Consider the following 14711-nt stretch of genomic DNA (forward strand, 5'->3'; position numbering starts at 1 on the left):
ACCTATGTTCTGCCAAATTTCATGCCAGAAATGGCAATAAATGTTGACTCACCAAACCCGTAACCCGACAAGCAGCAAAAGCTCACAGGCACAACATATTTATATGAATTGCTTTATTGAACATAAGATGAAGCCTTGGGCTTTATGTAAAAGATCTGTGTGTTGAATATGTGTGTTTGCTCCATGATTTAAAACCTAGGTTTTCTCTACCTCACTCCCTTTCCAAGTCAATGGATAGTTTGCCTTTCTCTTCAAAGTCATGGGAAGCAGGCTTTGTTGACATAACAGTTCTCACTAGTCTGGGAAATCCTGGTGCCTACCTCACTAGCTGCATTTCAAGTGCCATTGCTAAAGATAATTGAGGCATGGACCTTATGAAATCAATCTCATGTGGACACAGCAGGAAAAAAAGGATTGCTGAGCATGTATGAATTGCACTGAAGTGCAAATGGAGAAGGACCTTGTAAGTGACAAGTGTAAAAGGTAAACATCTTCTTTTAGATCACGTTTCATTTTGCAGATCATATCCCTCTCCTTCCCCTTCCTACCCACACCTGCCTTTTTTCCCCTAAATTAAAAATGAAACATCTTCATAAGTGCTAAATTTAATTCTGAGGGGCATAGTTCCTCCTCTTTGATCATTTTGATTCTCCTTTTCTTCCCCATTTCCAGGCTTATAATAAAATCTATATTTTACACTTTCATCAGAAAAGTATAGATGAGAAGTTGTAGAAAAAAGAGAAACTGCTTGTTGTAGACTACACTTCTTTTATTTTATTCATAAGCATGGCCAACACTCTTTTTAAAAGACGGAGCATCATTCAAATATAACAAGAGCAACAAATCCAGCTGGGTGCTTAAGGATTCCAGAGAAGAGGAGTTCTTCGTATTGATGCATGAGTAAACATTGCCCCTGAATATTTAAACAAGATGAAATCCCAAGACCACATTTTAAAACCAATGGTCTAGGTCCAAGATTTACTATGTTTAAACCAACAAAGCAAAACACTGCATCTTCTCCCACAATTGTGTCACTTGACCTAGCTATTAAAAAGCAAGTCGGCCCAACGACAAATTTTACAAATGGACAAGTGAAAAGAGCAGCCAAGAATGCATGCCAGTTCTTGAAGTCCATTGCTGTTTTGATGTTTATCCTAATTGTATTTTGGATTAACTTTCCCTATGGTGGGCAATTTCCTAGAATCTCTTTATTCTGAGGGAGTTTCCTCAGCCTTCTTGGCCATTTAATATATCCCTCTCCCCTCAAGGCACACTATTATAATCCATCTTTAAATCACAGTTCAACATCAGTTAACACGATTCCTCCAACATTATATTCCTTATGCATACTATTCCTTTCCTTTCGGGTTATATGTACACCTGTTATGGGCCAAACACTGAAGAGAATATGTAGGCCAGCTAGTGGAGATAAAGGACTTCCCAAGATAAGGGAAGAAGGGTCCCTGAACTGGTATGCAATCAGTCACAACTTCCATGTTGGGAATTGAGTGTTGTGATGCCCCACCATTTTTGATAGAGAGAGAGAGAGAGAGAGGAGAGAAAGAGAGAGAGAGAGAGGGAGGGAGGGAGGGAAGGAGAGAGGGAGGGAGAGAGAGAGATGGGAGTTTCAAAACCAACTTGCAACAAAACAACCTGCCATTGCTGACTCATGGCCTAGACCAGGGATTTTCATATTTTTCAGGCTATGGAATTTGTTAGGTAAAAAGAAAATCCCTGGAGCCCTTCTGCCTCATAGACAGAAAGTGAGGGGTCTTCACAAGGACAAATTCCCCTGAGAGATTGGGGCTTTTCAGTGATAACTGATAAACCCTACCCTTTCTATTGCATCTTTGAAAAATTGCAATGGATGCCCTTAGCTGTATTTGAGTGAACTTTTTTTCCCCTCTCATAGTCTCTTATAGGTCCCCAACAATTTTTGTTGGACCTTAAAATTCCAGGGACTGGGGTTTGAAAAAGCCCGGACCAGGCCTTTCTTTTCTTTAAAACACCCTGGCAACCTCAGTTTTCTCCCAACCTTAGACGTTAGCCTTGTCACACCCTCAAGTTGTGATTAACATAGTTTAACCCAGTTTTTCCAATATTTTAAAATATCCACCAGCAAAAAGAACACAGAGGACAATCATTATGCTGTCAGCTTTTTCTGTTCTTGCATCAATGGCTGGATTTCACCAAGGATCACTGATGTATGTATGTATGTACACATGTGTGTGTTTATAATGTCATTTAAACATTTAAAAACAAAGGTAAAAATGAATGCAAACTAATATAGAATAAGGAAGAAAAACAGAAAGAAAGATAAAAGAAAACTAAAACAACAGAAAATACCTTTTCAAGTCAGGTAAATCCAAGCCTCTTGTATCATTTGCATCTTTTAATATCTTATATTTAATTTGAAATGCAGTTAGGCCTTCCGCCCTGTATTAAATTTGTACAAGAAGGCAATTTCTTCAAATCCCGCCCCCCATTCTGGAGACTGTCTATAACCTGAAGACCAGGAACAGCTTTGCCTTTAGTTCTAATGCAGTCCTTTTCCAAATATTCTGTTTATAGTAAACCACCAGTTTAGATATCTACTGTTAAAATCATGATTCAAGTAATATTCTTATTCAGCTGTTCCCATATACAAATATGAGTAGTGTAAAAACAGGGTTGTGGCATTTTCCTGTCTGCCCCACACTTTGCTTCTGCTCCCTGGAATGTGGCACATCTGGTTCTCTATGAGGTGGTTGTCCAGTTGTGGGGCTCCGGATCTGAGGAAAAGCCTCTGTTTTTGCTCTTTTTGTGCATTTTGTCTGATGTATGGATCAGAAGAATGCGTGTCTCTACTAGAGAAGGGATTATTCAGTACTCGATTCTTCCTGAAGTATTTAGGAGAATGCCTGAATGAGGCTTTAGAAAAGGTCGTAAATTACTATGCTCATGAAACACAGGAATGAGTTTTTGGATTCCATCCGGAAAAACGATCTTTGCAGGAAAGAAGGAAATGGTGGACACTTCTGAATACTTTTAGAAAACACTGGGCACACAACCTGAGGCTGATTTACAGCAATGATAACTTCTAGATACCAAAGTTCAAATAGGAGAATTGCTGGCCAATTCTTCTAGCCAGTAATCAATAGACGTAACAACACATAAGAAATGTTTTGTATAATATATAGTTTCATTTTATTTCTTTTGAAAACATTACGTGATTTTTGCAACCATTTATTTAGTGACCATTCAAAGTTTCAACAGTACTGAAGCAGGTAATATCATCAGTGCTAGTAAGGAGTGGGAGAAAGGAAATCCCACTCCTTACTAGCACTGATGATGTTATGTAGCTGGGATAATAAATGTCTGCAGGAAAACAGCTAAGCTCAGAGAGCACCAAAGAACCCCCCAATGAAAGATGTTTAGGATTAAGATGTAAAGCAAAAATTGCTAAAAAAGAAGATAAAATAAGACATGAATTTGGCCAAATGACAAAAGAATAATTTGCTCATCCAGCAACCGATTCTTACTTGTTTCTTGCAAATTAGCCAAACTGCAATTAAAGCAAACCAGTGCTAAGCATGAGGCGTGCAGCAGGTTTATGATGAGACAGTCTTTCAGAGAAGGCTGAACTCAGTCTTTATAATCCAATTGTGAACTGTTATAGAGTTCAGGTTCACCAGTGATGAACACCAGTCTTCCTGGGCATTTCTTTTTGCACCTCCACATTACCCATTTTACTGGGCTTGCAGCATTTAAAACATGAAATATATATAACATTCAAGAAATACTTAACATTACCTTGGTTTTTTTTTTAAAAAAAAAATCTAAAATGTTAAAAAGCAAAATGACGGTCTCCAGCACCTTCTTTCGTTTGAGCAGGCCTCCAAAAGATCCCAAGCATTATTAGAAATTCAAAACAATAACATTATTAACATCTATTATTGGATCGAGTCACATTGTCCCGCATGCATTGTTACTGAATTTGGATGCATTTCCGAGGCTCACAAATATGGCGATACAGTACTTTCACCACAGCAGCTGGTATTTAAGGCACAGTGATTCCAGAGCCTAAAAACTATCCCAGGGCCACAAGAAGTAGTAACTACATGGCATATTTAGATGTCAGATCTTTATGGCTATAACTTAGCTGAGATTTGCAAAATTATTTCTTGAGCTTCTGCTGAGTGGAGAGTGACCTCTTTGGTGTGGACTTTCAGTGTCTAGAAAATTTCCTTCATTTAAGTCTTCTTGGTAGGGTGGTTTGTCTTTTCTTCTGACCGAAGAAAGCTGAAAAGAAATCATATGTCAAATGGGTCCTGTGTGAGCACAGCCAAGTGACTTCTTGATCATGGTTTTGAGGAGCAGTCAAGAAAAGTATCTGATTTGCTTACATCACATCCACAGAGTGTGTTTGTTTTTGCTGGAATTATAATACAGATTTGACGACAAGTTAGTAAGAGTACCATAGACTGAAAGAAGAATCTATTAAACAGTCCTGGACCAAATAAAGTCTAAATCAGGGTTGTCCAACCTTGGCAACTTTAAGACCCGTGGACTTCAACTCCCAGAATTCCCTAGCCAGCCATGGGAATTCTGGGAGTTGAAGTCCACAAGTCTTAAAGTTGCCAAGATTGGACACCTCTGGTCTAAATAGTCCCCTGAGATTTTGATCAACAAACAAAAACAAATGTACATTATGCATATGATGCAAGCAGATGATTATACTTTTTTTACAAAATGACAGATTAGCAAAAAATAACTTTATTGGTTTATTGGCAGGCAGAGCCTGCTTCCTTTGCTTCCCAAACTAATATTAATTCATAACACTGCATGATTTCAGAACTGGAAAGTGGTTTACCTCTTTAGAACTGAGTGCTTCATTTTCAGGAATAGGCACAATTGGATGAGTGGTCTGCAAATGGAAATGTCAAGAACATTAAAAGGCAACCAGAGTAGTCATGATGACATAATAATGGCATAACATTAAAAAAAAAAAAGCACTTGGCAAATTGAAAACTAAAGGCCAGTACAATCCGCTCCTAATATCCTCATTATGAATGGCTGTCGGAGGACTTATTGATGATGCTATCAGGAAAATGCCAGATGGTGTATTTGTGCAGACATCAGGCTAGAGTTGTTGGAACTGTGTCTCCTTATGTGCAGAAAGAAACAATTTTGCCCTTGCTTCCAGCAATAGCTAACGATTGAAAAAAGGACATTATTTTTCCTTTCATTGGGAAAGCGTCTTGAACAAGAAAAGGTAAAAGGTAGTTTTCTCCTGTCCAATCGTGTCTGACTCTAGGGGGCGGTGCTCATTTCCATTTTCCAGCCAAGGGAGCCAACATTGCCCAAAGATGCTTCTGTGGTCATGTGGCTGGCATGACTATACACGAGGTGCACGTAATGTAGTTACCTTCCTACCACGGTGGTACCTATTTATCCATTCACATTTGCATGCTTTTGAGCTGCTAAGCTGACAGGAGTTGGGGCAAGAACAGGTGCACCCCCCATAATGCGGTGCTTGGGTCTCGAACTGCTGACCTTCCAGTCGACAAGCCCAGCATCTTAACCACTAGGATACCACGCGGCTTAGATCTAAACCAGAAACTTTTCCCTGAAAGAAAGAAGGAAACTGAAAAGAAGCAAGACCCTCTATGTATGACATTGACATTGATGTCACCCTTTCTGGAAAGTCAAATCAATCTTATTTTCACTCATTTGAAAATTGCAATACTTCTATTTGTGATTTGTGATCCTGAAGGTTTGTGAGGTTTATATGTGCGAGGCTATTTTCCAATCCATTAGCACTCTTGCTTCATCCCACCTTGGCTGCTTGAGTTTTGAAGCTTTATAATAGATTTCACAGGGAACCTAGCCAACAAATCTGATCTTAACCTTAAACCTTCTAAGTCTCTTTTACATTCCCTGGGTTTTTTTTTTTTTTTTAAAAAAAAGATGCTTATAGGAACTGCTGAATTGATTTTTCCTTCTTATATAACTAATTATATTTATCAATGTCCTGCCTCATCTGTTTTCCCAGCCTTTTTGACTCATGAACTATTATTTTCTCACCCACAAATATGCACACATTGAAGATCAGGCTGTAATCTATATGTCTAGTTGTTGTTTTTAGGGAGAAAAATCTGGCTGTAAAGTACAGGGTCTTGCTCCTTGGTTTCTGGAGGAGGTAAAAGACAAGAGAGACTTCTAGAGCAGTGTTGGAGAATAGAATAGAATAGAATAGAATAGAATAGAATAGAATAGAATAGAATAGAATAGAATAGAATAGAATAGAATAGAATAGAATATTTTTTTTAAAACAGATCAACCAGGCATCGGTAAGAGCCCATATTATGAATTACATCATGGGAATAAGAGTAGAAAAATGTAGTTATCCACACATAACCACATATCAATCCTGTTTAAAGTGACCCATTCCCTGCTGGGAAGGAATCACAAGACTATCTGCAGGCTGTTATGAAGACTACTCTAGGCATCTAATGGATAAAATTGCTCAGATCCACTGAGGTGCTGAGATCCAGTTGATGTGATCAAGGCATAGATTTGTTTTGTTATGTGGGAAATGTTTGGCTCTGTGACTCTTGAGGGAATGGACAGGACATGCTATCCAGTCACCTGTTTAATTAAAAGATGTCCCTCCTGATCTCCTGAGAGGTGGCATGTGGTTAAATCCATGCAACAGTAAATTTATCCTTGAGAAGAGGATTGTTTCACTTGGCTTGAAGGAGACAATGGTGTGCTCACTTGCTCTCAAGAAGCCAACATTGGATTCAATGGACAGCCTGGAAGAAATGAATTACCTGGGCTCATTTCAATTGGATTTCAAGCCAAGCATAGTAGAGAATTAATATTGATCACACTTGTCGGTAACCTCTGGTAGAGCTAGGGCAAGGGTGGTGCAACTCTCCTGTTTTTTCTTATATCTCAGCAGTTTCAATATACTAATCATGGTATTCTTCTAGACCATCCATGGAGTTTGGAAGGAGGAGTCCTGGTGCTGGAATGTTTTTTCTTTCTCTGTGGTCAGTTGCAAATGTTGACAAGTATCAAGAAATCTAGTTTGAAGCCACCGGGTAGTGAGATATCTCAGGGCTCAATGTGCTCAACTTTTCTGCTTAACTTCTAAATGACACCCTTGAGCAAAGTCATCTGTTGATATGCGATCAGGTACTATCAGTATGTTAATGGTTCTCAACTAAACATTATAATCTCTGGTCACCCAAATAAGATGATTGAGATCATATCTCAATCCTGGAGATTGTACCAACTTGGGAAGGCAAGATTAAATTCACCATGAAGAGACTGGGTAGCTATGTTTGCATGATTCTTTTGATGTCAGTGAATTTTCATCTTTGATTCTAAATGGGGTGGCACTTTTCCATTCAGAACCAGAACAAGCAATTTGAATGTAGTCCTGGCTCCTATTCAGTGAGCAGGTAGCAACTTGGTCACGAGAACCTTCACAAAGAATCATCTGGTGTCCAAATTGCTCTACTTCCTGGGTCAGAAGTCCATTCTCATAGTCACTCATACCTGAGTAACCCCACATGTAAATTATTGCAATGGCTTTAAATAGGGTTGCCCTTGAAGAACACTCAGGATCTACAGCTGGTTCAGAACACAGCAAAATAAGCAATGCACCTCAGAATACCCCTCTTAATCTAGCTGTAATGGTTATGAGTAGCTTCTGGGTGCCATTCAAGGTGTCAATTATTGTCTACAAAAGCCTTCATGGCATGGCTATCGGAGAGATCACCATTTTTGCATTTCTGCTTGTCCTATAAAATTCAACAAGACATGCATGTTTCATGTACCCTCCATTAAAAAAAGTCACCTGCTGGGCCCAAGGAGCGCATCTTTTCTGTGGCAGCACTTTCCTTCTAGAGAAGGGATGTTCATAATTCCCCAGCATGGCTGGCTGGGGAATTAAGGGAGTCGAAATCCACTATTCTTAAAGTTGTCAAGTTTGGAGACCTTTATTTAGAGTAATATCTCACCTAGAGTTCAGACTATCTCACTCTGCAAACCTTTAGGCAATATTTTAAAAGCTGGGTTCCTACTCCCTTACTTCCAAAGTTCTGGGATAGCTTGGTAGTGTGTCCAGTTGATCTATAGGTGTATATTGTATTTATTTTGTGTATATTGTAGGTATTATATTATATTTTAATTGTATGCCACCTAGCGTCAATGTTGAGTTGGGCAGCCATATAAATCTAAATTTTAAATAAATAAATCATACTTCTTAAGTATGATTTATATACAGATTTATATACAGGAATAAAATTAATAGAGATTCCTCATAACCTAGCTCAAAAATGACAAACATAAGCAGCAGTAATTTCATTGAGAATAACAGGAATAAATGAGAATAAATTTCGTCTGGAATTCAATTGAAATACATTCTTTATACTAATTGTGCAATAATCATGGTCTGGAGACTCAGAGCCTAAGGCATTGCTGTTGGATGGGGCAGGCACTTTATTATTATTATTATTGTTGTTGTTGTTGTTGTTGTTGTTATTGTTATTATTGTTATTATTGTTATTATTGTTATTATTATTATTAAGTTCTTTTTATTATTAAGTTCTTTTTATCACTGATCTACTTATTTCGGGTTTAGTGTTTGTATTTTATTGGGTTTTTGATGTTTATGTTTATTACCTTAAATGGCCAGAAATTCTTACTGATTTGGTAGTATGGAAATATGCCCACCAAACAAAGAAATTCTCTGCAGGCCTAGGGTTTGTTTTTTTTCTAGATAAAGGACACCAAAGTAATTTTTCCCCCAAATATATTATTATGAATCTTTAGGGACATGGTCTCCAGATAGGTAAGCCAGAAATTTAAGAATTATACATGTGACAAAAGAAAGGCCTGGGCAGCCTTATAAGTATGGTTAAAATTGAGAAATAGGACAAGAAAAATAGGAACAAAAGAGGAAAAAAAGGACAAAATAACTACAAAAATTTAGGAAGAGAATAGGGAAGTCCTCTTTAACAATGGATGCAGGAGAGAGAAATTCTGCTGAATTATGAAGTTTAAAATCCACTTTAAGGACTGAGGTAAATTCCAATTGCTTGAAACAGTATTTAGATAATTTCTACTACTAAATATCACTACAGTTTGTTGGCTAAGAAAAATAAAACCTAGTGATGATGATGAGGAGGAGGAGGAGAGGGAGGGAGGGAGGGAGAGAAAATATAATTATGCTGCTTTCTTTTAGAATAGAATAGAATAACAGAGTTGGAAGGGACCTTGGAGGTCTTCTAGTCCAACCCCCTGCCCAGGCAGGAAACCCTACACCACTTCAGACAAATGGTTATCCAACATCTTCTTAAAAATTTCCAGTGTTGGAGTATTCACAACTTCTGCAGGCAAGTTGTTCCACTGATTAATTGTTCTGTCAGGAAATTTCTCCTTAGTTCTAAGTTGCTTCTCTCCTTGATTACTTTCCATCCATTGCTTTTTGTTCTACCCTCAGGTGCTTTGAAGATTAGTTTGACTTCAGCTTCTTTGTGGCAGCCCCTGAGATATTGGAACACTGCTATCATGTCTCCCCTAGTCCTTCTTTTCATTAAACTAGACATATCCAGTTCCTGCAACCATTCTTCATATGTTTTAGCCTCCAGTCCCCTAATCATCTTTGTGGCTCTTCTCTGTACTCTTTCTAGAGTCCCAACATCTTTTTTTACATCGTGGTGACCAAAACTGAATGCAATATTCCAAGTATGGCTTTACCAAGGCTTTATAAAGTGGTATTAACACTTCATGTGATCTTGATTCTATCCCTCTGTTTATGCAGCCCAGAACTGTGTTGGCTTTTTTGGCAGCTGCTGCACACTGCTGGCTCATATCTAAATGGTTGTCCACTAGGACTCCAAGATCCCTCTCACAGTTACTACTATTGAGCAAGGTACCACATATATGGTACCTGTGCATTTTGTTTTTCTTCCCTAAATGTAGAACCTTGCTTTTTTCACTGTTGAATTTCATTTTGTTAGATAGCGCCCAATGTTCAAGTCTGTCAAGATCCTTCTGTATATCTTCTGGACTGTTGGCTATTCCTGCCAGCTTGGTGTCATCTGCAAATTTGATGAGTTCCCCATCTATCCCCTCATCCAAGTCATTGATGAAGATGTTGAAGAGCACTGGGCCTAAAACAGAGCCCTGGGGTACTCCACTGCATACTTCCCTCCATGTAGATGCAGTTCCATTGAGGACTACAAGTTGAGTGCGGTTGGTCAGCCAGTTACGAATCCATCTAGTGGTGATGCTGTCTAATCCACATTTTTCTACTTTATCCAGTAGTAGGTTATGGTCTACTTTATCAAATGCTTTACTGAAGTCCAAGTAAATTATATCGACAGCATTCCCCTGGTCCACTAATTTTGTCACTTTTAATTTAAATCTGTTTTGTTATAAATCTATATCTATCTATCATCTATCTATCATTAGATTTATTTATTACATTAAATCCATTTACTGGAAAAGTTGTTTGATCAAATCTATTGCTATACTGGATCTCTTTGCTCCAAAATAAAAGAAGAAATACTCTAAAACTAGCAATACAAAGCAAATGTACTACCATTTTATTAAACTTGTATGCTGCCCATCTCATTAGACGCAAATCTAAGCGGCTTACAGACATTCAATTAAAATGCAATATAGAACATTAAAACAATGCAGCATTTGCACTATGCTGTTCTCTGTTTTTGAGCTTATAATGTCCTCTGCTGAGCTCATGTGGGTTTGTTCCAGGGGTGAAATCTAAAAATTTTTTGCTACCGGTTCTGTGGGCGAAGCTTGGTGGTAAGGTGACTGGGAGGGCGTGGCTTGTTGGTCAGGTGGGTGTGGCCAAGTCAATGTCACTTCTTTGCCCTGTTTTAAATTACAAAACACAACACAACACAACTGGCTCACCCACAATGTAAAAGCAGCTGTGCTAGACCTAAAATGGCCCCTGCAACAAGCAGGAACCTCACACAGCCACAAAAAGCCACAAAAAACCAACTTTCACACTTTACACACACAAAATTCCACATACAGCTTTGTGAGATTTTGTGTGTTTGTGTAGTTAGAGTGAAACACTACAGAAATACACTAAATCTCAGAAAGCTGCACAAATATTATTTTATTTTAATTTATTTTTATTTTTATATAAAACCAGCTAAATTTAAAACTTCCTAAACTTTAAATGGCTAGGTCTAAAAGAAGAACAACTAAAAAAAACCCCAATTAACTATTTTTTTAAAGCTCCCAAAGGGGGAAAAAACTTACCCAATAGAACAGGGGTCTCCAACCTTGGCAACTTTAAGACTTGTAGACTTCAACTCCCAGAATTCCTCAGTCAGCTTTGCTCTGCTGGCTGAGGAATTCTGGGAGTTGAAGTTCACAACTCCCTGCCTGCTTAATTGCAGGCAGGGAGATTCAGTTGCTTGCTGATGCAATGGATTGCAGGGATTACAGCAAGGCGTTGCGACCAGCAGCTAAGGTAAGCAAGCTGAGGGGGGGAGGGGAAGGGATTTTTGCTACCGATTAGCAGGCAACTCAGCTGGGGTCATCAGAGCTGGAATCGTCAGAGCCATTTAAAAGGAAAAAAGTTTTTTTCTTTTACATGGCTCTGGCGATCCCAGCTGAGTTGCCTGATTAGCAGGCAACTCAGCTGGGATCGTCAGAGATTGGCTTGTCAGAGTCATTTAAAAGAAAAAAAAGGCTCTGATGATCGTGCGGCTCAGCTGGGCAGGGGGGGCCGGGGCAGGGATTTTGCTACTGGTTCTATGAACTGCCCGTTGCCATTGCTACCTACTCGTCCGAGCCGGTCCGAACCAGGAGCATTTCACCCCTGGCTTGTTCCCATCTTTGATTAAGATGATGCTTGGAAGTTCCTGTAACGGACAGAGTTTGTCTCTACTGATCACGACTCAATGAAATGCAGAAACATGGTCAATTAATTCTGTACAAATCAAGCATGATCCAAAGGACAATGACTTCATAAAAATGTATCAAAATGACAAACACTGTTTTAGATATAGAACAAGCTTCAGGTTCCCCAAAATTGCAAAAGAGTTTCCAAATGTAAACTTGGAGAATACAAGCTGTTTTACTGGGAGAAGAAACATTTGGAGCAACTATTTGACAGGAAAGTTATAATGGCATCCAACTGTTAACAGGTAGAAATTGCTGAAACATTTTCTACGAAAAAAGCCAATTAAAAAGCTGATTAAGACCAAATTGAGACTTTTCTCCTGTCTGGACATGCAGATGTCATACAGTGTACAGCTATTTCCTGTCAAAGTTCTACATAAAGCAGAATCATTGACTATAAAGATTTGAGATCTTCTGCTCCAACCCCCTGCCAATGCCAGTATCCATTACTGCAAATGCAATCTATTTTTTTTTAAAAGAAAGAAAGAATTAGATAATAAATGTGCAGACATTGAACAGCCAACTTCAAATGTCCATAAAGAATACCAAAGAGCATAGTAAAACATTACAGAGGTAGTCATGCCAAGAAATCAACTCTGAACATGCTGGCATTATCCCTGATGTGTAATGGCACGATAGATTAAACTCAAATGGACAAGAATTCATGTACTGGTAAAAGTCATAACAAAATCTACTAATGAAGAGCTGAATTCTCTAGATACATGCTGTTTGCCTAATGGACTGTCGAAAGAAATATCCATTTGGTTCAGTTCCAAGCCGGGAGAAAGACACTGGAAACATGGAGGCTGATTGGAAAGATGGCATATTGATGAAGCAGAACTACATGGGTTTGTGGTTCTGGGCAGCTGACAAAATGGAGTTGGAGTTGAGTCCCTTTGGGCTTTGCACTTGAACTTCCTGTTCCTGTGCAAGGTCATGTATTCTATTGTCTGTTGTCAGATTCCTATGTGGTCATGTAGGGATTATGTAGGGGTCAAAGCTGGCTCTATAGGCAAAAGGGGAAATGCAAATCCTAGGTGCTTGTCTGAGCTAATTTTGTCAACCTTTTGTTTGTTGCTTATCTGAGTTTCTGTCTTGACCCAATCTTTCTGAATGGATTACCAAATCGGCATTTCTAAAAGTTGGCCTCCTTAGTTTCTGCTTGGGGCAGGGAAACTGGGGCTGGTTTTTTAATAGGCTGACCCAATCTTTCTTAAAATATATGTTGGGGGCTATTAAGAAAGGCTGAGTCTACTTTCTATCTTTTTAAAAAAAAAAAACATGTTTCTCCATTTCTCATCTACGGAAATATAATATTCTGCATTTTTTAATATTCCCCAAAATATTTCATTCTTCTGGGGGAGGGGGGTGCTGACTTTCTACAGGACTATGTATTAACACAGGAGGAAAATGGATGGATTTCTCTCCCTTTTTTTCCTAGTCAAAATTTCACAATGACACCACATCACCAACATCCTTATCTTTCTGCAAAATGTCTAGCATGGAATACACAGAAATAACATGACACAGCTGACAAATAGTTTAGTCAATGAAATTAAACATGAGTTTCAACAATTTGTACAGCTCAGAACATATTTCTAGTTGTAAGGCCTAAGACTACAAAACATTGTACAAGCCAGTAACTGCTGCTCTCCCAATTTAACAAATTCAATACTGATGTTCTAACATTCCTTTAATCCTCTTGAAAAGAGCCTAAATGACAGGATGTAGTCTAAATGTACCAAATGAAATGTTTTGCACACACTATATAAATGCACATAACATGCCCATTGTGGTTTTTGAGTAAGCAACATTATAAAATTGCAGAAAGGGAATAGATGCACACATTCTTTGTTAAGCTAAAGACTTTTTTAAAATGTGAAAATAGAAATGCAACGAACCTCGTAAAGCATGATTGCTTCCCTTGCGTCTATATACCAGTTGATATACTGCTATTTATGCTTTAAACTTGCTACCTTTCTGTTTTTGAGGACATCATTAACTGCTTTCAGCCATAACTATCATAATCCTTCCACCTCTCTCACCAGTTTGTTCTTCTTCCATATATTTGTTCTGGAAATCAATCTTTATTCATTCTCTGGCCTAGAAACCTGGAGACAGTGAGTTTAGCCATGAAATCCAGCTGGGTGACTCTGGGCCAGTCTCTCTCTCTCTCAGCCCAACCCACCTCACAGCATTGTTCTTGTGAAGAAAAAGAGGAGAAGGAAGGAGCCTTAGGTATGTTTGCTGCCTTGAGTTACTTGTAAGTACTAAGGCAGAATTATTTAAAAATCTAGTAAATAAATACTAACACTCAGTTTTGTATTTTGTCCTTATTCATTCGCAGCCATTTATTCTTGGATCCCTCTTCCTGCTTTGCTATGCATACTTTTTAAATCAAGCACTGCTACTCACTCATCTGTTATGATTCTATCATATCAGAGCATGGTCAAAACCACAAGTTACACACAGCCAGTTTTGTTTCTTTTAACAAACATTCTTTTCTCACAGCAGTTCACAGACAGTAGCACTCCATTACATTTCTACCAGCAACTGCTTTACTTAAAATTTCTCCATCCATTTCTCCATCTATAGTAAGCATTCTTTCCTAAGATCAGGTATGCATACTTTCAAGTTCTGAACTCAATTTTCTCTCACAATTACCAGTTTTGCTTATAAAAAGCAGTGAGAAAACATGTGATTGGGAGAATTGAAATTTACATTATGCTAGAATCTTAAAGTTAATTTAGAAATTTAGCCTGTACTTCAGC

The 14711-nt window shown here is 38.4% G+C and overlaps 1 protein-coding gene across 6 annotated transcripts in view; it reads right to left on the reverse strand.

The window, feature by feature from the left end:
- Window positions 1–3130: 3130 nt before the first annotated feature.
- MLIP (muscular LMNA interacting protein) overlaps window positions 3131–14711 on the reverse strand; it is a 78250-nt gene continuing 66669 nt past the window's right edge. For all 6 annotated transcript variants that reach the window (XM_070932935.1, XM_070932933.1, XM_070932932.1 and 3 more), the window contains 2 exons: window positions 4853–4906; window positions 3131–4281 (listed from right to left, as the gene is read on the reverse strand). In XM_070932935.1, coding sequence (XP_070789036.1) covers window positions 4138–4281; window positions 4853–4906 — 198 coding nt within the window. In that variant the 3' untranslated portion in view covers window positions 3131–4137. The remainder of the gene's footprint in view (window positions 4282–4852; window positions 4907–14711) is intronic.

Source organism: Pituophis catenifer, unplaced genomic scaffold (assembly GCF_029215685.1).
Source record: "Pituophis catenifer annectens isolate HBS135680 unplaced genomic scaffold, rPitCat1.0.hap2 SCAF_1, whole genome shotgun sequence".
Lineage (NCBI taxonomy): Eukaryota > Metazoa > Chordata > Lepidosauria > Squamata > Colubridae > Pituophis > Pituophis catenifer.